A 27088-nucleotide genomic window follows, 5' to 3' on the forward strand; every position below is an offset into this window, starting at 1 on the left:
TGTTACACTATGATGACTCAACCAAATGCAATATGAATATGGTGGAATGCTTGGATGCAACCAGCTCCAGTTGTCTTTTAAGAATCAGAATTCATGTTTGTTGAAGAATATTAAAATATTCTTGTTTAACCATAAATCAGTTTGATCAATTTGTTTTGATCAATTCATTTCCATTTGGGGATTTTTTTGAAAGATATTGATGAACTTTTTCAATAGGAAAGAAATACTGCAATTTCAGAAGGAGGATGGTTCATAAGCAACCAACATGTAAGTGATTATTATTAAAGAAACACCAAGTATCAAGTCTTTTTTTTTTTTTTTTTCCTGGAGAAACAGTAAGAGCCCCATTTTGATTGATATTAAATTAGTGAAATTCTGTTCAACTGATACCTTGTGCATTTTTATTTACCTAATGTGTATAAATTATTTGTTAATGTTTCATCGCCTCAAACCCAGCAGCATTTCTAAAGCCATGACATTTTTAGACTTCACAGGCAGCAGTCCATAAATTTCTTTAATGTCTGTGGGAAATAAACATAGAGGAGCTTTCTCATTACCTTTCATTAAATGCCTCTCTGGTTAGCTTCGGCAAGCTGCATGTGTATAAAGGTAGGACTATAAATACATACTCCTAGAAAGTTCTGAGCCTAAGAACATCAAGCAGCAGGGGCTTTTTTATGTGGCCTCATCCACTGCAGTTAGTTCATTTACTCCTTGCATGGTTTGGCTCAGGTATATGTGTACTCCCATGGTGCCATCTCCCTGCCTGGTTTCCTGACAAATCTAGTCTCATAGCCTGGGTGAACAGACCCTGAACACACAGTGCATCTGGAATCAAAACGCCGAATGAGGGGAAGCCATGAATTAAATGGTTTTGCAGTGTTTAGCTATATGTAGCATTTGGTATTGCCTTTGGCAGATGTTCTTATTTGAAAGCTCACTGAGTCAATATTAAGTCAAGATTTTGAAGACTGAAAATACCAAGTTGTTTCTCACTCTTTCCAATTGTGCACCAGGCTGATTTCAGATAGATCTGTCTTGGCAGCTTCCTGGCAAACATTTCAGTAAATTCTAGTACATTGACATTCTGTAGAAACTTCCTTTTTACAGCTCAAAACCTTCTCCACTGGAGAAAAATATTTTTAGCGTCTGCCTTTGAACGTGAGACTTGTGACTAGACTGAATTCCCCAGAAGTCACTGATAAATGCAGAATTGTTTGCACTGAAGTACTGTAGCTGGCTTTTGAAGATAGATTTGCTATAGCATTACCCAGACTTCTTGAAAGATGATCTCAGGTAGCTTTTAAATTGCATACACCACACTGCCAGATAGTATCACTCTATCGCAAATCATAGAATCATAGAATGGCCTGGGTTGAAAAGGACCACAATGATCATCCAGTTTCAACCCCCCTGCTATGTGCAGGGTCGCCAACCAGCAGACCAGGCTGCCCAGAGCCACATCCAGCCTGGCCCTGAATGCCTCCAGGGATGGGGCATCCGCAACCTCCTTGGGCAACCTGTTCCAGTGTGTCACCACCCTCTGTGTGAAAAACTTCCTCCTAATATCTAACCTAAATCTCCACTGTCTCAGTTTAAAACCATTCCATGAAGTTAAAAACCACCATGAAATTTGCTGAAAATGTATTTTTCCCCTCTTGATCTCATGTAATGCAAAATGTCCTGAGTGGAGCATCATGAATGAGTTGGAACCAAGTACATGAGCCAGACACTGATTTTGGCATTATTCCCATGCAGGTGTCCAAATGCTGACAAAAACCCTGCAGTCTGTAGCCTCAAGTAGCAACCAGTAGTGCAGTAGAAGAAATTTATCATTGTCCTCAGAAAATGACAATGTTTTTCCTTCCTCTTTTACTTCCAGGTCCTACTTAGATATGTATAAGGTGATAATCTTTAGTTACCTCTTCTGGTTTGTGCTTACTATAATCTTCATAACGGGAACGACAAGGATCAGCATATTCTGTATGGGCTACTTGGTTGCCTGCTTTTATTTCCTTCTCTTTGGTGGAGATCTGCTGCTGAAACCCATCAGGAGCATCCTGCGCTACTGGGACTGGCTGATTGCGTACAATGTTTTTGTGATCACCATGAAGAACATCCTCTCGGTAAGCAGCAGCTGCATTTCCTCTGAGTGGTTTTGTGGCTTCATAGGAACTGTGCACAGTGCACTGAATGGCCATTAAAAATCCTTTTCAGGAGCCCAGCCTTTTGCTAGTGCAAAGCAGGCTCCATTTTATAGCAGAAACTGCAAGTGCATATCCAGAGGATGCTAATGCGTGCATGTTATAGGAAAGTGTGCCACCCTTGTCTGGCTCCAAAAAAGTTTGAAAGCCATTTTCAAAGGATTAGATTCTGGTTTCTCTGCCTAGTTAAATTGTTCATTAGAAGTCTTGTGAAAATTTCAATGAACTGAGTAAGAAGTGCAAGATTACACCATCAATAAATAGCGCACATTCAATTAAACTTTTTATTTAAAACCAGAATTTTCAAGTGTAGTAGTAGGTACAGTTATGTGATGTAATGTAGCTAGTGAGGTTGACTACAACATTACAAGCTGCATTCTGTTTTCCTTTAGAACTAGTGTGAGCTTCAGATAAAAACAGATATTCTATAATTAAAGGTTAAATACTTCTGCAAGGTATTAATAGTTTTCTTACATTAACTCTTTAGATCAGATTTTTGCAGTGGCACTAATAGGTGATTGAGACAAGGCAGTGCTTAAAACTTTATGAAAGATAAATTTAGATTTATTCCTGGCAATTGCCTTTTAGCTTTGAGCATTTGTAGTGCTGGACTGAATAGAGCAGACATTTTTCTTTTTATATTTATATAAGTCACTGTACTGAAATAAAATTGATTTATATGTGGTTTGAATTTGCAAATGTTCTGAATGCTTACATATGTGCTTCATTGTATGCTTGGGAATTCAGTGGGGCTATGCATACGTTCAGCTTGTCTGTGTATGTTTTCAAGTTTAACTTGGTGATTTATAAAAGTTGCTTAGCTGTCACGCTGCATCACATGACAGACATATCACTTTCTCTGCAAAAACAAAACCAACCCCACATACCTGCTGTCCCATGGATAACCAGGAGAACAAACTGTTTAAATTTAAACTGTTGTGTGCACCTGGTAAAGACCGCCTTTGACTAATCTCTGTTTTACTAATGAGATGTAAAACAGCCTATGGCAGTCTAAATGTTTGCGTGTAATTTAAAGAGATGCAATATTTTTCTTATCTTTATTTCTGCTGTGCCTTGTTAGATGAAACTGTTGTTTTACTTTCCAGATAGGAGCATGCGGCTACATTGAGTCTTTAATTCAGAATAGTTGCTGGTTGATTCAGGCATTTAGTCTGGCTTGCACAGTTAAAGGCTACCGCATCCGTAAGTATGGCTCATTTCTCTTTGTAATTTGCTATCAACAGTGGATCATGTTCAAAATCTTACACCATATTTAAGCTGTGTCCCCTCTTGACATATTACCTTGTGTGAATGTCTTGCATGTAAGTGCAGCTAAACAAGTTTCATCATATATGGAGTAGCAACAAACTGGAAATACCAGAGAGACTTCACTGTGGCCCTCCAATACTTGAAGGGGGCTTACAAACAGGAGGGAAAGCAACTTTTTTACATGGGTAGATAGGGATAGGACAAGGGGAAATGGCAGAGGGTGGTGAGGTGCTGGCACAGCTGCCCAGAGAAGCTGTGGTGCCCCATCTCTAGAGACACTCAAGGCCAGGTTGGATGGAGCCCAGGGCAGTCCTGCCCATGGAACATGGTGGGACTGGTGGGCTCTCAGGTCCCTTCCAGTCCAAATCATTCTGTGATTCTATGATCTCATAGAATCAAGGGAGATATGTACATGTACAAAGTGAACTATCTAGATCCCCACTCACATACACACATTTGTCTTGCTTTAAACATAAAGTCTGGTGATGGTGGAGCTTAATGAAATTTCCCTATATATGCAGTTGATGGCATAATCGGAGTATGGTTTCACCTTCCAAATTGAGTTCACCACCCAGCTGAAAACTCTCACTCCTCCTTTTGTTCAGCTGCTGGTAAACCTTTGGTAAACCAGTTCATCTCATTGAAATGGCAAGAGGCTAAGCCAGCATAAAAGTGGTAATTTTTTTAATGATCATTCTCAAGCATGTGATGGTAACAGAGTATGTTTAGTATCTGTGGATGGAAGTGGGAAGTGTTGAAGGAAGAATGGGGAGCAAGACCCCAGACCCCACAGTGATTTATTGTTTTAGCTCTACACTTTGTTCCACACTGACAGCATGAAAACATATTTTTTTTCAATATTTTTTAGCAGAATTTAAAACAGATCTGTTTTAACCCAGTGAGTCTGCAGCAGAGTTCTGAATTTCTATTTCAAAAATCCTTGTGTCTGACTCTAATAGATAAGAGGATATAAAGATAGCAAAAACAAAGATGTACTTTCACAAGATAATTGGTGCCTGGTGGTTCATATTATCCAAAACTTTCTGAGCAGAATCAGAAACTTAGACATGATTTTCTGACTTCCCAGGAGATGAGCACAGCAGGCTTTAAAGCTCTTGGAGCTTGAGCTTCCTGACCCGTTAGGCTGGTTTGCTCGTAAAGCCAGCTTTGAGCCTGAGTCTGTCGTTTGAGTCCTTCTCTCCCTTCTGTAGGGCAGGGTAGGCCATTCAGTTTATAGTCCAGCTACAAAAAAACACTGTTTTAATTTTTGAGTATACCCAAGAGAATTGTCTTTAAAGAATAAATAAAGAAAGAAAGGAAGAAATATCCAAAGCCAAAATCTAGAGGCAGGAGAAATGGGATTTCCTCTCTGCCTTTCTCCTCCTATCCCAAAGGAAGCAGTTTTGTGGTTTCAAATGGTTTTTCTCATCTGCAATGGAAAGAAATATTTGAGGATTGCTGTGAACTGGGTTGTGGAGAGGAAAACGAAATATATTAAGTGGTAGAAGTCAATTAAAAGATGATTTTGACTTGAAAAAAACACTTCATTCTCATGTTGATATTGTTCTTAATAGAAAAATGAAACAAAAAGTCATTTTGAAATGAAAAAAAAACAACCTGAAACGTGCCATTCTAAAAAGTACTGAAATCAAATATTTCAATCTAACCAAAAAAACTTTCTTTTTTTCCAAATACTTACTAAGACAGAGTGAATTTGCTTCAAAATTCTTCACTTCTGGTGAATTCCCAGTTTTCGTGTCATAGCACATTGTTGGAATGTTTCCAGTCTGCGTTAAAAGAATCTATAGCATACATCAGAAACAAATGCATGTCAGCTTTCTGAAGAAAAATGAAGTGAAAAGACCTCAGTTCAATTCAATTTAAAAGCTTTATTTAAAACCATTTTAATGACATGATTTAAATGATTCAACATTATAAAAAATACTTATTACAACAGTTCTTACACTGATGGTTTCTTTTTTTCCAGCAACCAACAATGCAGACTGTAAACTACCTAGTGGAGAAGCAGGAATCATCTGGGACAGTATATGTTTTGCCTTTCTGCTGCTGCAAAGAAGAGTCTTCATGAGTTATTACTTTCTTCATGTGGTTGCAGATATAAAAGCTTCCCAGATCCTAGCATCAAGGTAACATTAAGTTAAAGTAAATAAATATATAAACAGCTTGACATACTCAAAGCCCCACTCTTTATGATAGATAGCATCAATGGAGTTCTGGTAGTTAACATTGATTTAAACAACCCATGCTAAATTAATAATTGCAACTCCAACTCTTGACACAGCTCATGAGAAAACAATTAAGAATCTGATAGAAATTAAACCCAAACAGTATCTGGTGCTTTCATAGCTTTAATTAAAAGCTGTGGAAGTCGATGTGTGTTGCAGCAGTCTCACAAATCAGTATGTATAGGAGCAAATGTCAGCAAATGTTCTAAGTCTTGGAACAAAAACATTCTGAGATCAGAGTCTGAGAAAATGGGCTGTAGAAATCACATCTCCAAAAAATGTCCCATTGGAAAAAATGCAGAGAAGTAATGATATCTGATTGAGGAAGACACAAAGTATTGCATCGTGGAAATTCAACTATGATGTGGCTAAGAAGTGTCATTTTGGTTCTGTTACTTATACTTTTCCACTATCATCCATTCACAGCTGTCACTACCACAACTATTCTCCTGTTCTTGTTTGTTTGTTTGTTTTGTTTTCTTTTGTCTTTTTGTTTTTGTTTTATAATAAGGTGGCAGATCAAAATGAAACTGTTTGTAGTTTCAGTAAGATTTCTGAAGGATTACTTTTGTTAATTTTGGATTAAGTTTATTATGGCATTTCTTTCCCCAGTAAAAAAAAAAAAACAGATTGATTTCTGTACACATCTGAGGGCAAACTTGACTTGCATGTTCTAAAAAGATCTATTTTTTAATCTTCCTTTCCTTTCCTCTCCTGGAGTTTCTTTAAAAAGGAGACATTTTTAGCTACATGTGATGACCAAATCCTCTGCTGCAAATGGGACTACTTAAAGATGTATGTCTCAGTCCCCTGCTGCCTCTCTCAGACTTTTGCTTTGGGGTGAATTTCAGTGATAATGCCAAAGATCACTGGATACTGGTTTTTTTTTCTTTTTTTTTTCCCCTGTGCTGTATTCACAGTGAACATAGAACAAAGCAATATCATGAACATCAAAATACCTTCTAAATTGGAGATTTTGTATTGAGAAGGAAGAGTAGACTAATCTAAATGGCACTGGAATTTGAAAAAAAACACATTTGGTTTCTACTTCCAGCTTTGTGTCTCCTGGTGAGATGCTGAACCTATTCAGCAGCAAAAGGCGAGACATAGTGGGCTATGCCAGAAGAAGCTCTGTGAAGATGAATGTGTTACTGACCGGGAACTACTGAGATGCTACAGGAAGAAGGGTCATATAAATACAGCAATCTTATTAACTTTTTTTTAGCTGGCTGCTTGCCTTGCTAAAATCCAAGCTTTTAATTTATTTGGACTATGAAGAAGGTCGTATTTGGATCCAGGCAGTATAGCCTGAGCCTGTCTTCTAGTAAAAGTTAATTGTGAAGTAAAAACTTCTTACACAAATAAGATTGTGTTTCAAACAATAGTGATGATTCTCCAGTGTCAGTTTTCAACAGTCTGTAAGAATTCAGGAGTGATCAAGTTGCTAAAAAGAACACGTCGTCCTTTGTTGTACTTTACAATACTTGGGGGAAAAAAAATATTCATTTGGAAATAAACATTACTGTAGTTATCCTGCATATTACATGGAAGAACCAAAAATCTCTGAGAAAAGATGGTTGAAAAATTAATTAGAAGTAATCTTCTGAATCTACAGGTGTACTTATTGAATTCTTGACAAAAATAAAAAAGAGAGAGAAGGCTTTAGATGTATTCTATTTTTCTGAGAAAGTCTTTGGAAGACTTTTTGAGAGCTCTTGAGTGAACAAAGAATGAGTGAAGGGTAGAGACTCATGTTCTGGATATCCAAATCACTGAGTCAGTCACATTTCTAAGGAAATGGAGTTAAAAGTCATATTATTTTGGCACACCAGAAATCTGCTCAAGGGTTTGTGTCATCAGATAGAAAGCTGTAATGTTCAGAGGGTTAAAGTGCAGCATCGTTCTGGATGAAGTCTTGAGCTGGACTTAAACTCTTCTAGGCGCTATGAGGAAGAAGGACAAGATGATTACAGTGAAGATACAACTATAAAGACCAACTCCTGGAAGTGAGCAAGAGGTCCTAACTCAGCCTTGAACCTGTCCATGTTCTGCATTCTTTGGGACTGGAAATTCAAATCACTCATCAATAGCTACAGAAGTTCTTAGAACTTTTAGGTCAAGTTGGGATCACAGTGTTTGACCCCAGCTGTTGAAATAATTGACTGTAAAGGAATTAATATTCTAGATTCATTGATTATCTCTTTCCAGCAATTGAAGCGATTAGCTGTCATAAACAAAACTTGGAAACATTTAATCTTTCCTCTCTTTTCCTTTCTTCTGCCTCCACTTCTGCTGTAGGGGTGCTGAGCTTTTCCAGGCTACAATTGTTAAGGCAGTAAAGGCAAGAATTGAAGAGGAAAAAAAATCAATGGATCAACTGAAAAGACAGTATGTATTTACATATATATAATTATACACATATATATATGCACATGTATGTGTTTTTATGTTCTTCATTGATTGTTGGTATTTATCTAGCACCTTATTTTATAGAAATGATTAGTAGGTTTTTGACATATGATTTTGCAAGTAAAGAACAGTTGCTCTGGCTGTTCAGAGATACTAGGCTTTTCAGTGTTACTCAGTGTCAGAATCATCTCTTCTAGAAAGACAACATATTGAGTAGGCTTAATTTTCCTTTAAAAATAGACTCATGATTCTAGGACAAGGGGTTGCAAGTTTGACATAAAAAATTAGCATGAAATGTTCTAATGTGCCTACTGAAATGGAAACAGAATTTTGAAATGTAAACAGTTATTTTGTAAAAATAAAGAGAGAAGATGTAAACATCCCTACTCATTGTGAAGGTTTTTCTAAATCTTAGAAATTTATTGATGACAGGTTAACAAGATCATCGTCTAACTGTTCCATAGTTGAGTACCATAGCAATGTGACCACACTTAAGAGATATTTTACGTTACTACATACTCTGTGTTTTCCTTTCCTCTAGAGGTCCAGCTCACTCTGTAGTTTTGGGTTGTCCTATTTTGTGTGGCATGAAAGCATGTGATGTGAGGAAATGTGAAAAAAAAAATCTTTCTTTTTTTCCTCTTTCTACCTTTCTTCCCTTCTACTAAATACGCAGCTGTTCTCTTGATTGCTCTCTCCCTCTCTCATAAAAGTAGGATAGAGGGCAGTGAAATGCCAGTTCCATTGTGAAACTCATGAAAAGGCACATTATTAATAATGGTAGGCGCATTATTAATAAGAAGTGCCACGTTAACCCCGTCTCACTTGAAGGTGCAAGTATAGACGGTTAAAACATGGGAGGCTAAAACATAGTAGCTGGATTAGAAAAAAGCAGAAATCTGAACAGCAAAGCGCTGAATTAGGAAACCTATATTTTAGGTTTCCTAATTCAGCTTCCTATATTAAAGCCAAATGAGCAACGTCCTGGCCCTGCTGTAATGAATGCAATATTCTCACTGACTTAAGCATTATTAGGATTTCATTCCGTTTATTGGAATTCCTAGTAAAAGTTGTTGCATACCTGTTTATTCAGTTTAGCTTGTGTTTGGTTACAATTTACATAAATATGTATTTTACCTTCACAGAAAATATTTTCCTTCAGTTTAACTGTCCTGGAGATTATTTCTCTTTATGCTGTCTACTTTTTTGTTGTATCCAGCCAACATTCTTATTTAGTAACTGCAAAAAGCTATCAAAGTCCCTCCATCATCGTGCATGAAAAGCCATATGTGACTATTTAAAAGGTCTAAAAGACCAGATTATGCTGTTTACACAGTTGCAAGAAGAAAAATTGAAGGTCTGCCTCCATCTGAACACAACTGAACCAGTTTAAGTCTCCTGTGGTTACAGATATGTAGGACACATGAGAGTATTACTGGTGAAGATGGATGTAGCACAGGTAGTGCAGGAACAGCACCATTCCTGACTGAGTGGCAAGTTTCAGGAAAACAATTGCATTAGACAGAAGTCCTTTTTCTCTCAGAACTTTATTTGCTGTATTGTAGCTCCTGGCAGCAAATCTTTCATTTTCCAATAACTGCAAGAAAGTTGAAGGAGAGTAGGTAAAACCATCATGTGTTAGCAGGCAGCTCAGTTCTGACTGAAGTTCTGACAGTGGTTAAACCTCCAGGCTTGGCACTTCCAGCCAGCCCCTTCAGAGCCATTTATCTCTCTGTTTTTAAATACAAGATTAGTGACAGTATGTAATGGACCCTTCTAGTAGAATTGTTCATGTCTGTATGAATGAATTTAAACAGCTCTTTTTCAGAGTGTGTTGAAAGGGGTGAAGACCAGAATATAATAAAGTTCTTCCTTTTGCTAGAATGGATCGCATCAAAGCCAGGCAGCAAAAATATAAAAAGGGTAAAGAGAGGATGCTAAGCATGACACAGGATTCCACAGAGGGGCCTGAAATTCGGAAGGTTTCAGAAGAAGATGATGAAGGTACCGTTAGACATTGTCATACCTTAACTGCAGTTGAGCGCTAAGGACCTAATAGACAATAGAAATGTTGGGCCAGTGAGAAATCATTCTTCAGATTGTTCATCATGGAACAAGGTTGATTGCTCAGCAACATTCTGAAGCTTAATTCAGAATTTTTTTTCAAAAAAATCTGAGATTTTAGATTGCAGAAGACTTAGAGAATACAGTTTGCTTGGAGGTTACTTTTGGTTAACTTCAGGTTGTTGGCAAAGAGCTGAATAGCAGCAGAGGTTTGTTTTGAGCAAAATTATTGTGTATAAACCACAGTGCTACAAATAGGTAGCAGAATTAAAAATTAAAAATTCACATTTTTCCAGCTAGGTTTTTTGGATGCTGTGAGGCTTTTTTTCAGTTGCTGAAATATTTGTATGTTTTTTTAATGTTGTTTAAAATGTGGGAATGGATAAATGATATCTATCTAGTGCCACATTTCCAGCACTGACTTAGGATCAACATTAACTGGATCTGAAATTCAGAGGGATTTAAGAGAAGTTATTATTCACTGTTATTACAGTGAAGTGTGACGGTATGTTTTAAAACGCAAAACTGAACTTTTAAGCTGTTTTAGCATAGATTTCTGTTCAGACTGCTGCATAATCTAGAATATTTGTGCTGGGTGGTCGTGCTTCTAAATGACTTCTATACTGAATACATTCAGTAGCTCTGACATCTGGTGTGCTCATGAAATTTTGCTCTTTTGAGAGAAATGAAAAATGATTTATCAGTATAATGAACGTTTCTCATTTTGTAAAATTAATGTTTGGACATATTTCATTTTAGGAGAAGCAGACAAAGAGAAAGCCAAGGGCAAAAAAAAGCTGTGGTGGCGGCCTTGGGTTGATCATGCTTCCAGTAGGTTTTCTCAATCATTTTACAAATATGTGGATTTAACCCTTATATCCTTGACCAGAATGAAGGCATTCCCTGACCTGTTTGTTTTATGCCTGATTTTAAGATTGTGACTTGATAGAAGTCTTGTTTATTTTAGCAAATAATTTCTACTTCCAAATATTCAAATAGAAGGTTAACCATATTTTGATATATATATTTATTTTTGTGTTGGAAGCACAGCTTATGACATTTTGGGCATTTTTAGAAAGATATCAAATCAGATAAAAAAAAATGTGCCAAAAATTTTGGCCTCAAAAGTCTTAACTCTCCCCTGCTGCAAGGTACAATATATTTAACCATACAAATGTGAAGGTTTGCTAATGTATTCTAAGTCATAATTTTGTTTTCATATGCACACATCATAGATCTTTTTTATGGTCCTTCAGTGATACTGTGGTCAGCTGTAGAAATATGAATACCACAGTAAGGCAGCCAGACTGCTCCCACATCGGGAAGCACAGAGCTCAGCTGAGTATCTCTGATATTGTTATTTACGTATTTTTTCTGTTTATTTGAGAGCAAAACTATGTTCAGCCTTGTGCACAAGAAATTATTATTCTCGTATCATTGTTCCATTGTGGTATTCTAATGTATTTCCTTCCCAGTCCAAGTAGATAATAGAGTTCTTCCATACATTATTCATTGGATGAAACAGAAGAAAACTGAGCAGACTACAATCTCAAATCTGATGCCCTATTGGATCTTTGTTCAAGGAAATCAAATGTAAACTACTTAATATGTTCTGAAGATTCTAAAAATATTCAGACATATAGCACTGACCAGAGTTAAATATAAAATGTCTGTATTGTGCCTCGTCATTTACTTTATCAAGAGTTACTCCTAGTAATAATTTTACACATCTACAGACTCCTTAATTTATGTTTGTGTATTTGTTTATATCTCCAGCATATATATTTGCCAACAGTGTTTAACAGAATATTGGATGCTTATTTCTATCAAGTCACAAATAAACTATGTCTCTATTTTTATTTTTCTAAAGGGCACAATGCCACTTTAGAGAGACCTATCCCTTTTCAAAAGTCTTGTGAAAACAAACTTCTTTTCCTGTAGTTTTCACTAAGGACAATAACGATAAAACAGCTTAAAACTCTAGTTTGTGAGTTTTTGCTGTAGAATTCCAACTTACAGTGATTTTGAAGGAATGGGATATGGTCTCATGTTTATTCACCACTGGTTTTGTAGTAAGAAGAACCGCTCAAAGAGAGACATTGGCTTTTACTTCTTTCACCCTCATTATTTAATTTAGGTGGCAACTTATGTTTTGGTATTTAAACAGTGAGCACCCTTGAAATTATTTACTGCAATAATGCAAAACCTTGTGGGAAACATCATTGACCCTGATCCTACATACAGTGATTATGTGCCATGTGCCTTGCTTCCCCACTCCTTGAAACATGGCACTTGCAGTAGGTGTCTGCAAGTTTACAAACAAAATAGAATGGTATTTCTCATCTATTGTTCCCCATCTATCCTTTTGAAACACTGTGCTGTAACCCTGCAGCGTTCTCCAGTGGCTGTTTTTCTCACAATGGAGTTGTGGCTGTATATATGCTGTTGAGGTTGCTAAAGCTCAAAGTTTTATCCCAGCTCTGCTGTTTATTTAGATTGTTATTTTCATTCTTATACCACTTATTTTAGTTTATTCTACAGAAAAATGCCTCGTTTGATATTCATAGGAATAAAAATGCAGTCATGAATTTGAGTCTGAGTGGAAAAGATGAGAAAAATGTAGGAGGCTTTCCTCAGTGAAACTCTGAGTTCTTAGTGTTTGTGGATCAGATATGGAGCCCGACAAAGATCAGCAGGCCACATGCTTAGAGGTCCTCAGCTTCTCCTGGGGTTCAGAGTAGTGTCTGACCAAGAGGAAAAAAAACGGAGTTTGCAGCTGTCCTGGGGAGTTCTTTCCCTCTGGGCACAAACAGATGCTAATGTTGTGTGACTTCTCCTGCAAGGCTCACCTCCTGCCTTCTCTATCTCATTCTACAAAGCCTGCAAGTACCTTTTCTCAGTATGAGAAAGTCTCATTCTGCAGTAGGAAGAGGGCCCCTGAATCCAGTCTAGCCATGAATTATTTTATTATTGCAGTTTGGGCACTGTAATAATCCCTGCAGGTGACTGACACACTTCTTACTCCACTTTGATGTGTGCAAGAGTGCATTATTGCTATTCAATCATACCTCCCTCTTATGTTGTAAAAGGTGTGTAATTGCTATATTATGGGGTACCCTTAGATATACTCTAACTGAAAAATTCTGGAGGGAGATCCTTTCTCATTTGTTTTCTGCCAGCTCAGGCCTTTCAGTTTTGACCAGGTGCTGCTCTGAGGCTGTTTACAGCTGCACAGTGGTGTAGGTTTCTCTTAAATGCCAGACCTTATCCTGCTGATCTTTTGTGTGGACAGTTTCTGTTGCTGCTTATGAGACACTTTTTTATGGAAGAGAACTGCAGACTACTGGTTCTTCAAATACATTTATATCCTCTGTGCACTTTAAGCAGGCTTTCTTAGAAGGCCCTGTGCAAAATGATTAATTTGTTCGACCCAAGAAATTTCCAGACTTCTAACCTCAGTTCAACAATTAGAACTGCTGAAGTTTCTGTCCCTCTGCAAGGCTTTGAGGGGTGTTACAAAGCCATAACTATGCACATGATTTTGTCTGTGAGGGAATTTTAGATGTTGAAATTATGACCTAATGGAGATCTGGCAAATTTCACAGTGTGTGTACTCTGAGGTTTCTACTGTTGTTTTGTATGACCACCTATGTACAGAGCATCTCTGTAGAACTCAAGGTATGATTGAATAGAATTAAAGCTATCGTCAGTTTTCCAGAGGCCTGTAATGAGGGTTAAATACACTTCTCAATATAAGTATGTATTGCTCCATATACCCAAATTGTGTGACTTTTCATCTGAGTAAATGTTCCTTTAAATATTTCAGCTAAAGTGCAGAAGTTATTTACCAGTCTTCACTGCTGAATGTAATGCTGTGATTTTGATTTTTCTCTTGCTCATTATCTTATTTTTCGTTTCTTTTTTTTTTCCCCTTATTTATTCCTATAGGCCTGTTACCATCTGAGAAATAAAAACATTGCTTCTGTTCAAGGATATAAGGCCTAGCTTAGTCACTGTGCATCTTTATTGTACCAAGGTTTCAGGTTCTTTCTGAATCCATGGGCAAAAAATTGAAACTCATTTGTGTTCGCATTCATAGAATCCAAGTGATCTGTTCTAAACAAACCAAGGTTTTCCATTAACTCACCAAAACTTAAAAGTCTGAAGAAAGTGTTAACTTATACCATTCCGTAGTTTGAAGGATGCCTGAGCATTTTAAAGAGCTTTTCTTTATTTTTTGTCCAGTGGTACTGTTTACATAAATTCATTCATTTATCTGCTGGGCTCTTTTTACTCCCTCAAATAACCTTCACTTCTCAATTCATTCATACTAAACTGCCATTTGTTTCTAAAAAATGTACCTTGTAACTTGATAAACGTCAAGCTATTTCCTTGTTTTCTTCTCACAGTCTTTCCTTAGTTCTTGTATAGTTCTCATCCATGCCCAAAAGTGTCACAGACTAATATCAGATAATTTATCTGAGACCTATTCATCTCTTCTGTATTTTCATCTCTCCTGAGTTCATAAATGACTAGTTGGCTATTTATAGGTCTTGGGGCACTTCAGAATAGAACTTTTCAGAAAAATAAGAAAATATTTTGTTTCACTTAGTGGTCAGAAGTGGAAATTATTATTTGTTTGAGACGGACAGTGAAGAGGAAGAGGAAGAAGAGAAAAAAGAAGAGGAAGAGCCTCGAAAAAAATCTGCATTTCAGGTACTTTTGAGCGATTTCCTTGATAGCTGACAGTTGAAAAAAACAATTTAGGTTTCTCTTAATACAGGCTTATATATTCTAGCAGCTTGTACATATAAAGTACATCTGAAAAGCATTGGAAATGAAATTTCTTGCCAATTTAAAATGCAATTTTACTTGTTTTAAGCATTGCCAATTTCCTACAATAACTATAATGAAATCATATCTTCACTCACTTCTGCCAGAGGAAAACAAAAATCGAAAACAAAGCTTCTGAATCTGAGCTTTATTTTTCTGTATTGCAGTATAGACAAGCAAGGAGGCTGTCTTTCCTGCCGTAGGATGCTTTAGTGATTTTCTGGTTTTGAGTAGATGCTATCATTCCATGCAGAAATGAACCAAAAATAAACAACTTCTCATGGAAAAAAAAGCACATACTTAAAAAACATTTTAGTTGGTTTTGTTGTTGTTGTTGTTTTTTTTACTAGTGACACACTAATGCACCAGAAAAAATATATCCTTGGATTATAAAGAGCCTTATAACATGAAAAGCAACCACAACACTTTTTCTCATTTCTTTTACAGGGTAGTGTTAGTTAATGTTAATTTTAAGTGATTAAAAAAGTGAAAGCATTTTAAGTGATGGACTGTGTTAAGTAAGAGGATATAATGATAAAAATATAGCTGAAGTTTCCTAACTGGATTCCTATTAGTAAACTGCTTGATCTATGCAGCATCGATTATTGAACACATTGGCTTAAATTAAGGACCTAGGTGAAACACTCATGTACATAAGATTGCTTTAACCTTTATAAAACTGTAATTTTAGCTGTTGAAGAATTTCAGAAATACTGCAAATGTTTTTGGTTCTCAACTGTAAAATCTCAAGGAAAGAAGTAACTTCTTGTGGATATGCCTTTCCACACATTTACAAGCTTACTTTGCTCCAGAGCTGGTGCATGACCAAAAGCCCAGCTCAAGGAAGAGCAGGTAGCTTCGTCCATGACCAGTGAACAGTTCTGCAGTATGTTAAACTTGAAGATGCTGAGTGGCTTCATGCAGGAAACAAGTTGTCTGGAAAATCATATTGTGTTTGTTTATGAAAATTTGTTCATCATTAGATCATCTATGCTTCATATGCCTTCCATCATGATGCATGTGGTCTTAATACTAGCAAAGTGAACTTATCCTGTGGCACAGTCTGCTGAAGAATTTCTTTATTTTTTTTTAATTTTTATTTTTTTGAAGTGTAAATAGTTTGCAATAGTCACCTCAAGGGAAAATTTTAAGATTTTATTTGGTAGATAATGCAAGTATTATAGACATCACACGTGATCTTTTTTTTATAGCGGTTTTAAATAATCTAGATATGATCATGCAATAGATATGTTCTATTAATATCTTCTCATTTTCTACTAATTACTCTTGCTTTGTCCTTCTTTATAGAGAGCTATTGGAAAATTTGCTTCAGCCATTTTAGCCTTGCCAAAGTCTATCATTAAACTACCAAAAACTATTCTTCAGTATTTAATCAAAGCAGCTAAGGTACTTGACATTTTGTTAGTGCTCATTATGTGACCCATCGTGGTGTAACATATACCTCTGTCCTTGTCTGCATTTTTCCTCTAATATAGATAATACAAAAAGTAATGGAAGGTAAAGCTTAATTCCTACTAAATGCAATACATTTTTTACTTTTGGAGTGATAGAGCGACAAGAAAAGCAGTCTGTCTTGCCTTAAGTGCAGCACTGGAGAGAAAATGCAGACCCAAATTCTTGATTACTTCTGATACTCTTGTGTAAGATGGTCACATCCAGTTGCATGCTGCTTTTGGGCATCCTGGTAACTGATCTCAGAAAGCTGGTAAAATTTTTATAAAAGACACATATTGTTGCACCAAGTTATTGTCTGGCAACTTTTCTGGCTTCATTGTCATAAAAGAGATTTGTACATCCTCCTTGAATACATGTATGATTTCCTGCCTTTGACCAGCAGTAAAAACCTAAATATTCCTGTATGCATCCAGCTCTTAAAAAGTCCACTGTTTAACAAATGTATTCATAATACCTTTATTAAACAAATACCTTTTCTTCATTCTAATCTCCTACCCTCTTCCAAATCTTCCTTTTATCTCTGATATCTTTCTTTATACTGTGACTGTGGGTAGTGTACACCATCTCAGCCAGCTGTTCAATTGGAAATGTTGAGAGTTTAATTTTCAGTGAGTAATGTGTTGCTATTTCACTTAAGGATCACCATTCTCTCAGATCAGCTTCACTGACAAGCACCTATTACAAAGGAAAGAGGAACTGATGCCTGTGATCCCATGCATTTGCACACACGGTGCTTTTTTTGGATCAGTGAGATTTATTAAAATAAATACACAGATCTTGAGAGATTTGGAAGAGAAATTTCTTATCAACAGTAACAAAACAATTTCCTCTCCATGCTCATGCACATGGACAAAAAAGAACAAAGTATTTTTCCCTTTATGTTCAATAAAATTCAAATTGACAGTTTAAAAAATTGCTTTTAATATTCCAAATTAATTTGTGTATGCTAATTTTAAAAATATGAATAATCCAAATAGCCAGTTATTGTTTTGTCCAGTAAGGGGCATCTCCAGCTTCTCTGAGATACACGTGTGTTTCTGTCATTGTGTGCATGTTTGTCTTGTGAATTAATAGAGCTGTTTGATTGCTGTGCTTTATTTTCATTTTCTCATGCATGTACCTGTGGGCCTCCTGTCTCTGTTACAGTCCGTGTTGTTTAGAAATAGAAAATAATGCAGTGCCAATCAAAGGTGTTTTTCACTTTCAAATGAAAACCATAACAGGAACAAAAGAATGATTTCTGTCCTAAGTGTCTGAAGAGAAGGTTCAGTTATTTCAGTTTCTGTTCTTCACATTTTAGACTGAATGGAAAAAATATATAAAAGTGTTACTGCTTTTTTCTCTAGCCTTCTCTCACAACTTGAACAGAACTGTTCAAAAAGTTAGTTCTTGGTAACTTCCTTTTATATTTTTTTTTTTATGGGTAGAGCATTAATAAATATTTTGGATCAATTCCATGCTTAATGTAATCATACAGGTCAACAGACTGTTGATCTGAGTGAGTGCTGTGAGCAGGATTTGGCCCCATTAGATCCCCTTGATATATGTAAGTATCACTGTCTCTGTTTTTCAACTGAAAAAAACAGTAGCAGAAGAGTTCACGAGTGACTTTTGTGACACACCAAAGGGAGCCATTGCCAAAATGAGGAGGAAATTTGAGGAATTCTTGAGTGCTGGATTTGGGGCTGTGCAAAGATACTAAATCCACTCATTTTACACTATGAAAGGGAAAAAAACAACCAACACCTGCAGTATAACAAATGTAGAAACACAAATACCTGAACTAAAAAGCTACAGCATCTTTTGATGCTTCAGTTAGTCAATTGCAGCTCTTAAAGTTTGCATTGCTCTGCATCGTGTCTGCAAAATGATAAAGCAGACATATAAAATGAAAAGACTCAAGTGAAGGAGCCCATATACACAACAGGGTATTAATTCCCAGAGTTCAGAGCATGAATTTTTGTGGGTTCTAATGAAACTTGGTTCACCCACAAGTGTTTTTGCATTTGGTTTTATGCTAGCAAAAATAGCACGTGAAAACTCAGCAGATCTACAGGAGAGGTGTTTGGTTTGAGATTCAAAATATTTGCTTACCCCTGCAGATCTGAATGCATTTACTCAAACTGTGTAGTCCTGCTTATGGCTTATTCTGTGGCTTACTCTCACAACATGAGGAACTTCAAAATAAATGTGTTTGTTCCTTCCAGTTTGTTTATCAGGCCTGGATTACTGATCCTAAAACTGCACTACGACAGAGGCGCAAAGAAAAGAAAAGTTTTCAAAAAGAGGAGAAGCGAAGGCGTAAAGTATATGGGGATGGTATGTACACTTCTGTGTCTTGAAAAGCATATCCATGTGTTAGCTGTACTGCCTGTCGTTCACAGTAGTGAAAGGCAGCTTATTTTTAGAGGACAAATGCTCTCCACTCTAGCTAGGAATTGGAAAAGGACCTTCTGTTGTAATGTACCTTTACTGGTCTGTAGCTGTTTCTTCCTGGAGAAATGTGGTAACTTAAGGCTGGCTGGCTGGCTCCCCCTGCCCCAGCCCATGAAAAGGCCAGTCAAGCTATATCCTTTTCCTCTACACGATATGCTTTAGATGAGATAAAGAACAGGAGAGAGATGATACTGAAAATTGCAAGAGAGGAGTGATCATTTGTGAACACCTTTGCCAGCAGGGTAGTCCCCTTAACTGAGTCCTTAAGAAATGGAAATCTCCTTTCTCTCACAGCAGTGAGATACAGCTCACTTCTACTTAGTAACAGGAGCAGTTTCTAGCTTGCATAGAATCTACACCTGAACTTCAGTAGACATAACCTTCATTGTTTCACTCTCTGCTTTCAGCGGGAAGTACTGATGCAGACTGCGAAGACAGCGAAGAAGAACCTGTCAAGAAGAAGTCTGATGGCCCAGGTATGAAGACAGAAAAAAGTTTTCTCTGCTGTTACAGTTGTGAATGGTGGCGTAAACTATATCACAAAGATATCATTGCAGAGATCCCAGGCTAGCATATAAGCTGGCAAAATCCACTCTTATGTGTATAGGGAGAACTAACAGCTTTCAGATTTCCTATTGCCAGATTTACAAGTCTTGAGCATAGGATCTTACTCCTGGAATATAAATTACTGCACTTATCCATTCTACATTCTAATAAATGCACCTGCAGGTTCAAACATGAACACTTGTGATGCATTTTAATTACAGACACCTTATTCCCAAGCTTAGCTTCAAATCCTGATTCCATTAGAATCGTAGAATCATAGAATCATCAAAGCTGGAAAAGACCTCTGAAATCATCCTGTCCAACTGTCCAGCTTCCACCAGCATTTCCCACTAAACTTGTCCCTCAGTACAACATCTGAACATTTCTTGAACACCTCCAGGGATGGTGACTCCACCACCTCCCTGGGCATTCAGTTGTGTGTTGCCCTCTCCATTGATTTTGAGGATCTGAAATTTTATTATCAGCACGTTGACTTTGCAATTTTCTGTGTATTTTAGCAACGATAAGATAATGCTTTAGCAGGGTGCAAATAGCTCCTCTAAAACAATGAGATTTTTGCAGTCTTACCCCTTCTCAGACTTGAGGATGCTTCACATAGCAGAAGAAATGTCAGCAGCTTGCAGGATCTTGCCCATGTTGATAGTTTTCCTACAATGAAGTGCAGTGGTTCATAACTCAAAGCTTGGCTCTTTGTTTGCAATTGCCATAAAAGAAGAAAAGACACTCTCTTTGGTTCAAAAACTGCTTTTCTTCTCTGTCTGGAATCTCTTCCCAGAGTCCCGGTTAGAGCTGTATCTCTGAGTGAGCCACACTGTGTAAGGATAGATGAAAATAAAACATTTCTTTCTCACAGGGTTTTCTGATGGTGTTTTGAGGGCTTTATTATTTGTTACTTTCTTCTTGTCACCTATGTTAAAGCATGAAAGTGAATCACTTGAATGCTTCTCAAGGGAAGCACAGTTGGTGCTAGAAAGGAGTTAGGGAAAGGAAAAGGAGGTTGGTAATTAATTTATTTTGGAAGTAGTCAATTTAATATGCATTAACCATTCCTAGGTAATATGTAGTAAGAAAGACAGTTGAAAAAATTAGGAAGTAATTGTTATGAAGCATGAATGTCTTTATTAACCTTGGATCAAATCCTGCCTCATACTCTTAGGCAGAGAGAATCTATCTCAGCATTTGACCCTTCAAGTTAAAATAACAAGCTCTGCTGAAAATAAACATTTGTTTCCCTTTTTGAAGAGGTCTAGATGCAATCGATCCCTAAAAGATTATTTTTAAAAAGTTTCAGAGAACAGCGAAGCTGCCAGAACAGCATCATTAAAAATGTATATTAAATCACCTCCATCCCAGAGAGAAAAACGACCTTTCAGCTTAGACTGGAAGTGCTTGGCCAAGCGCTGTTATGAGACTGTGGCACACCAGTGGTAATCAGCTGTAAAGATAATTGTTTTAACCTGAGAGCTGTAGTCCTTCTGAAGTCACTAGCAGAAATTATATAATGGAGAGGAAGAGTGTGGGTTAAAAAGGCAATTGATATATTGTAGGTTTCTGTGTATGACTGCTACATTTTATTTGAAATTATTCATAATATTACAACTGGAAATAAGAGAAAATGAACGCTTCTAGAGACAGAAAGAACTTTAATTTATGATGAAAAGATTTTCATAGCTTCAAGATATGTCTATTAAACTATGCGTGAAGAAAAATTAACTAGATAAATCATAAGATCTTCCGAATTCTAAATGATACAGAAAAGGGTGGTGGGGGGGGGGGAACTGCAAAATATTATTGAAATAATGGTACGGTCACAAAAACTTCTTTATTCAGAGATACTGGGCTGGTTAAATGACATTGCTCAGGTAAATGGGACGTGCTGCCATTTCAGCAGCCGCTTTACTGGAATGTACTACTATTGTATTGTCAACACATATGCTCACACAGCACTGCCTGAACACCTAGCGATACGTGCATGTTCCTTCATAGGAACTCTTACACGTTATTAGCCTGGCATACTTTGTTAGGAGTGAATGTTCTCTCTGCAGTGTTTTGCTTGCCATCTTGTGGTACAGTTAAGAACCGAGGTTGTTCGAATCATTGCGCTTTGGTGCTGCTGTTGGCTCCTTAGTATCTACTTCAAGCATTTTGTTCCTCCATGCAGAATTATTTGCAATTTTCTGTTATCTCTTTGTCCGCTTACTCTAAAAATAATCTATATGCCTAATGCTTTGTGATTTTGAACAAAGGAGGGGCAAATAGCTCTGGAAGATTCAGTGGATTGGAAGGAAAATTTTCAGCATTTGTGTAACACTGTGTAAAAAGTGGAGGATGTTGTGTATGCTTGGGAATGAGAGAAAAATAAGTTGAAACTGCTGCTTTTTAGGTCCAGTCAATAATGTTATAGGAATTGCTGAAATGAAAAATTAACTTGAGTTTGCTGCCTTGAGCAAAAGAAAACTACTCTTGCTGGTATAAACTCATAAGCACTGCTCGTGGGAAAGTGTATATTTTTTGCAAAATAGTGCAAAAGTAATGTTTTGTAAATGCTTTATGTGATTACTCATAGTTGAACTAATTGATCAGAGATTGTTGATGATATGATGCAATCTATTTAAAAAAAGAGAAGCTTTAAAAATGAAGAGATGCGTTTAGGTGCTTGGAAAGCTGGGAGAGATTCAAAGACTGTTTAAGCAGGTTGGACTTTCAAACTGAGTTAAGCAAGGTTCAGTCACAGAAGTCAAGTTCCAGGCATGGAGAAAAAGCACATGAGTAAATAGTCAAGGGCTGGCGAAGCAGCTATTAAGATCACTGGAACTGGGGATATTGAGCAGCTCTCAGGAGATGCCCAAATCTTTGGGTTTCACTTTTGCAGACCTGTACATACGGTGTCCAAGATCAGGGACTACTCATATGACTAAAGATTGTGGGATCATGAAGTTATGGGATGGAAAAGGGATTCCAGATGATAAGCTTAGACATGCAGGCAGGAAAATGGCCCAGACAGCCAAAAGGCCTCCAGCCATCTTCAGAGATTCCTTACTATGACAAGGTCTCTCAGCTTGGACTATTATTAGACAATAAAGGAAAATTGAAACTAACTCCAAGCAGAAATACAGCAAAAGACATTTGCATTCATTAACTCTCTTTTCCTTTCCCTCCCCCTTAGATAACATCATCAAGAGGATATTTAATATTTTGAAGTTCACTTGGGTCCTTTTCCTGGCAACACTAGACAGTTTTACAGCTTGGCTTAATTCCATCTCAAGAGAACACATCGATATCTCTACTGTGCTGAGAATCGAACGTTGTATGCTGACCAGGGAGATTAAGAAGGTAACGCCTTTGGCCTTTTTCTTCTGTTAATGCCATTTCCAGCCCAGTGAAAAATTAAAGATTGTCTTTTCAGGTCAACTGTGTTAAAGAAAATAATTGTAAAAACATCACTTAAGTGCACATTTTAAAAATACACCTGGAGTCTCCTACTGCTTGCTATTTTATTAATATTTAAATAATAAATTGCTTGATTTATTATCTGGATGCAAAGCAAATGTCTGGAAAAATAATCATTTGAAACATTGATATAAAATTTGGCTGAAAGTCTCCTGTGATAAAGTCTGGTTTTGAGGAGACATGATAGATTCAAGTAGAGAGGAGCAGGCATGGCATTTTAAACAGCTCAAAAACTACCTCAGACTTCACATTTCAGCCTTTTTGTAGGCTATGTTGCCTTGGAAATGACTGACAACCTGCAAGCATAATTTTCTTCATTCACAGTGAAGATATGTGGTCCCCCAAAGGCTAGAGATATATTAGCAAAACCCATTATTATCAAAGATAAATCAAAATGCAAATAGGTAGTACCTTGTTGTAGTATAAAGCTCTCATTTTAAGCACAGGTATTTTTACTTATGTCACTAGCTACCCAACTATTTCTGGAAATTTGGCATAGAAGTCTCATTTTTAGTTCTTTTCAGTTCTTAGAAGCTGCAGACAATCTCAGACAAAAACTTCATAAGCACATTAGTATCTTTGACCATAATATAGCCCCTTGCTGCCTACTACAGTCAGTGTCTGCTGCATGATAAGCAGGCTGCCCATGACCCCAGGAGGTTCAAGAAGCAGGCTTTCTAGGTCAGGAGAAAATCTGTACTGTCTGCCATGAGATACAGAGCCAAGAAGAGAGGGCTGCTTCAGTGTTAACGTGTAGTTATGATTATTTTCCCCAAGAAGTCTACTATTAGATGGATAATTACTATGGAAAGAAAGAGAGAGAAAGAGGGAAAGAGAAAGAAAAGAAAGAGAAAGAAAGAAGGAGGAAAAAAAAAAAGAAAGAAAGGGAGAGAAAGAAAGGAATGAAGGAAGAAAGAAAGAAAAAAAAAACGAACAAACAGACATGGCATATTCAGAGTAAACCCTTGTCTAGCAATTGTCCCAGGACGTAGCAATGAATAGTCTCAAACCAGAGATTATACCTGAACCATTATGGTTAATAGTAGCAAAGAATCTGTATTCTTGGAGTTTGGCTTTTTAACCAGCTTTTTACTGTTGGCTGCCAGAAGATCCCGCGATAAAGCTGTGCTGTGATTCCATATTATGTGAACTTCCTCTTGTTCATTTTAAACTTACTTCCTCATCACTTTGGGTCTCCTGTAGATCAAAGTTGTATTCAGTTTACCTCCACTCTTCCTAAATCTGCATAGAATCCTCTCCTGTCATTCTCTTCTAAGTTACAAAGTTGTGTTCTCTTCAGCATCTCTTCTCATGAAATCTATCCCATGGCATGAATCATATTTATTGTCCTTCTTCATATTACTTTCAGTTTTAATATGGCCTTATTAAGACTGGATGACCTGAATTATACGCATTACCTTTTAAGGTAATGGTGAGCCACAAATTTGAACAGAAGTGTATTACATTTTCCTTTGCTATTAAGAATCTAAGAGTTGTGTTTCAATGTTTAGTTAATATTGACCAAAGATTTTTGGGGGACTATACACTCAGATTCCAAGACCTTTGAGACTGACAAAATTAGGCATAAAGCCTGTCGTTATATAGGCTGTTTTTCCCATTACACTTCTTTGCCTTTATTAGCAAAAAATTTTCATTTGCTATTTTTTATCAAGGTACTTAGTTTTATGAAGTACTTCAATACTGCTTCAGTCAACTTTACAGCTGACCATCCTAAATATTTTCTTTTTTTCATCTGCAAATTTTATCACCTTGCTGTTTTCCTCCTTACACAGACACTAAAACTCCTTGGAGGACCAGTTGATTACCTCCCTTTGTACAGAAAAAAACATTTTGTTTTCTCTAGTGTTTTACTGAAGGATAAGTACAAGTAATATAGTCACCTCTATTTCATGGCTCTTAATTTATTATCAGGTTCACTCGGGATCACTCCTGAAGCCATCAATCTTCAGATCAGTGTCAACTTCTCTGTCTCTGTCACTTAGACCATTTCAGCTGTTGTTTCCTGCAGAGCTCTTCGGTGAACACAATCCAGTCAAGTGTTTTGTTCTCAATCTGATATTTTATAAAATAATCACTCCAGCCATCCCACAGTTTTATTCTACTGACAGTGTCAGTGACTTTTTTTTGTAATTAAGAGAAATGGAAAAAAAATGTTATTTTTTTGTCCAGTTGCCAGTTCAGTTACACCTCTTTATGCCTTGATCACCTGTTGATAGCCTGGTTTTATAGTAGATGATTCTTATGATATTATTGGAAATATTTTTAATTAGATTATTTTTGATGTTAGGAAGTTATTCCTCAGAATCTTCTTTTGGTTTAATTTCCTGAAGTTTTACATTCTACTCTACAGAGTTGAAATTGAATCCTCACTTCATCAGCTGTGGGGCAGTTTTGCTGTGCTCACACTTGTCCTTTATCACAGACCTGCAATAAGGATAGTATGTTGTAGGTGCTGTAACTTCAAAGGCAGGTTGTCATAATGACACAAAGATTTATTACTGCGGAATCAACAAAGTGTGTACACAAGTTAACCTTATTAAAAAAACTAAGGTTCAGGTTTTGTTTTTAATTTTCCTCTGATGCAACTTTAGGTTTATGAAAATTTTCAATATGAGACAGTGTCAAAGTCCAGAGTTGAAGTACTAATAACTAATATTAAAGGAAATATGATCTGTATTTTAGAGTAGTTTTATTATTTTAATTGCAAAAAGTCCTTGCATAAGGCTTCATTATATGTGAAGACAGTGACTGTTCGAGAGTAACAGTCTTTTCTTTCAGTGTATCTTCTGAAGTCTATGCAACTTCTAGTGGATTGAGTTTGATGTGTTTCTGTCAGAAAAAAAAAAAATCTATATAAAATTGTCAGTTTTATTCTTATTGCAAGTCTTAGCATTCTGACATTATGGCAGTACCATAGCCAGAAAGAATTGATTCTTTGCCCAGCCTTGGGTTGGCAGTTAATAAAACCACCCTTTCGTGATCTTGAAATCACGTAAAAGGAGTAAATAGCTTCCATCATCGATGTGATTTTCCCAGTTTTTCAAATGAATCCATACTTCATGAGGAAATTCTTATTTTGGGAAACAAATGAAGGTCTAGGTAATTTACACAGGACCTGTTTCATTTGTTTCTGTTTTAAAAATTTGCTACTGGCTGCTAATCTGTGATTGTTCTTGGATTCAGTGAAGCTGTCTAAATGATCTGTCTCAAATTTGCTGAAGCCTTATGTATAGGTTTCAGCCCATACCTCATTTTCACACTAAATGATCTGCGCTGCACCTAACTGAGCTTTTTGAACATTCTTTGATGAATATACCTCCCCTTGCCATGTACTTCTACCTCTTCTCTCTTTCACAGGGAAACGTTCCTACCCGGGAGAGCATCCATATGTATTACCAGAACCATATGATGAAACTTTCTAAGGAGTCAGGACTGGACTCGATTGATAAAAATCCTGGGCAAGCTTCTGGTTTGCAAACATCTGAAAGGATGGATAGTTTAGATTCAGCAGCTTCTCGAGACAGTATCTCCAGGTATTCAACTAATTCTGTTTTTTGAGAAACTGAGGGATTGTTCAGTAGATGTATTTTTAGATAACATTTTAGTAACGTGAACTTTCCAAACAGTGTTGAACGCCTCTTTTGACTGATCCATGCCATTTGAATAATGAAATTTCTTCTGTGTGTTACTGCTCCTGTACACTGGTGCACTCGATTGTAAGCAGATGACTTAAGTCCTTTTCCACTGCACCACTGCTTTCTGTGGTTTTTACACTCACCACTCCCGTAGAATTAGGAGTCACTGACAGGTCTTCTGATCTTGTCAAAAGTAATGGAAAATAAGAGACTGCTGAGTATGATTATGGAATATTGTGTTAGGAATTCAGGCCTGGAGTTTGGAGCACCGTTATTCATTACGAATATTTTGCCTTTGGAAAATAGATTATTTTCTGTTACGCACAAGGTAAAAAAAAAAAAAAAAAAGGCTTTGAATTGGGAGAGATTTGAGGTTTGAGGGAACAAAATCATTTTCTCACACCCACGGACCATCTGGGGAGCCTGATTTCCTAACTACTATGACTACAGTCCAGCAAAGCAACACAACTTGTGCATC

At 36.8% G+C, this 27088-nt stretch overlaps 1 protein-coding gene across 2 annotated transcripts in view; it reads left to right on the forward strand.

Moving 5' to 3' along the window:
- PIEZO2 (piezo type mechanosensitive ion channel component 2) overlaps positions 1-27088 on the forward strand; it is a 289098-nt gene that overhangs the window by 232641 nt on the left and 29369 nt on the right. Inside the window, exons 26-37 of one of the 2 annotated variants that reach the window (XM_090137357.1) lie at positions 1883-2126; positions 3311-3407; positions 5461-5620; positions 8018-8107; positions 10011-10132; positions 10952-11023; positions 14805-14908; positions 16334-16432; positions 18709-18820; positions 19345-19413; positions 22671-22837; positions 26333-26508. In XM_090137357.1, coding sequence (XP_089993483.1) covers positions 1883-2126; positions 3311-3407; positions 5461-5620; positions 8018-8107; positions 10011-10132; positions 10952-11023; positions 14805-14908; positions 16334-16432; positions 18709-18820; positions 19345-19413; positions 22671-22837; positions 26333-26508 — 1512 coding nt within the window. The remainder of the gene's footprint in view (positions 1-1882; positions 2127-3310; positions 3408-5460; positions 5621-8017; positions 8108-10010; positions 10133-10951; positions 11024-14804; positions 14909-16333; positions 16433-18708; positions 18821-19344; positions 19414-22670; positions 22838-26332; positions 26509-27088) is intronic. The other variant, XM_090137356.1, reaches the window with a different exon arrangement.

Source organism: Phasianus colchicus, chromosome 3 (assembly GCF_987193195.1).
Source record: "Phasianus colchicus chromosome 3, bPhaCol1.hap1.1, whole genome shotgun sequence".
Lineage (NCBI taxonomy): Eukaryota > Metazoa > Chordata > Aves > Galliformes > Phasianidae > Phasianus > Phasianus colchicus.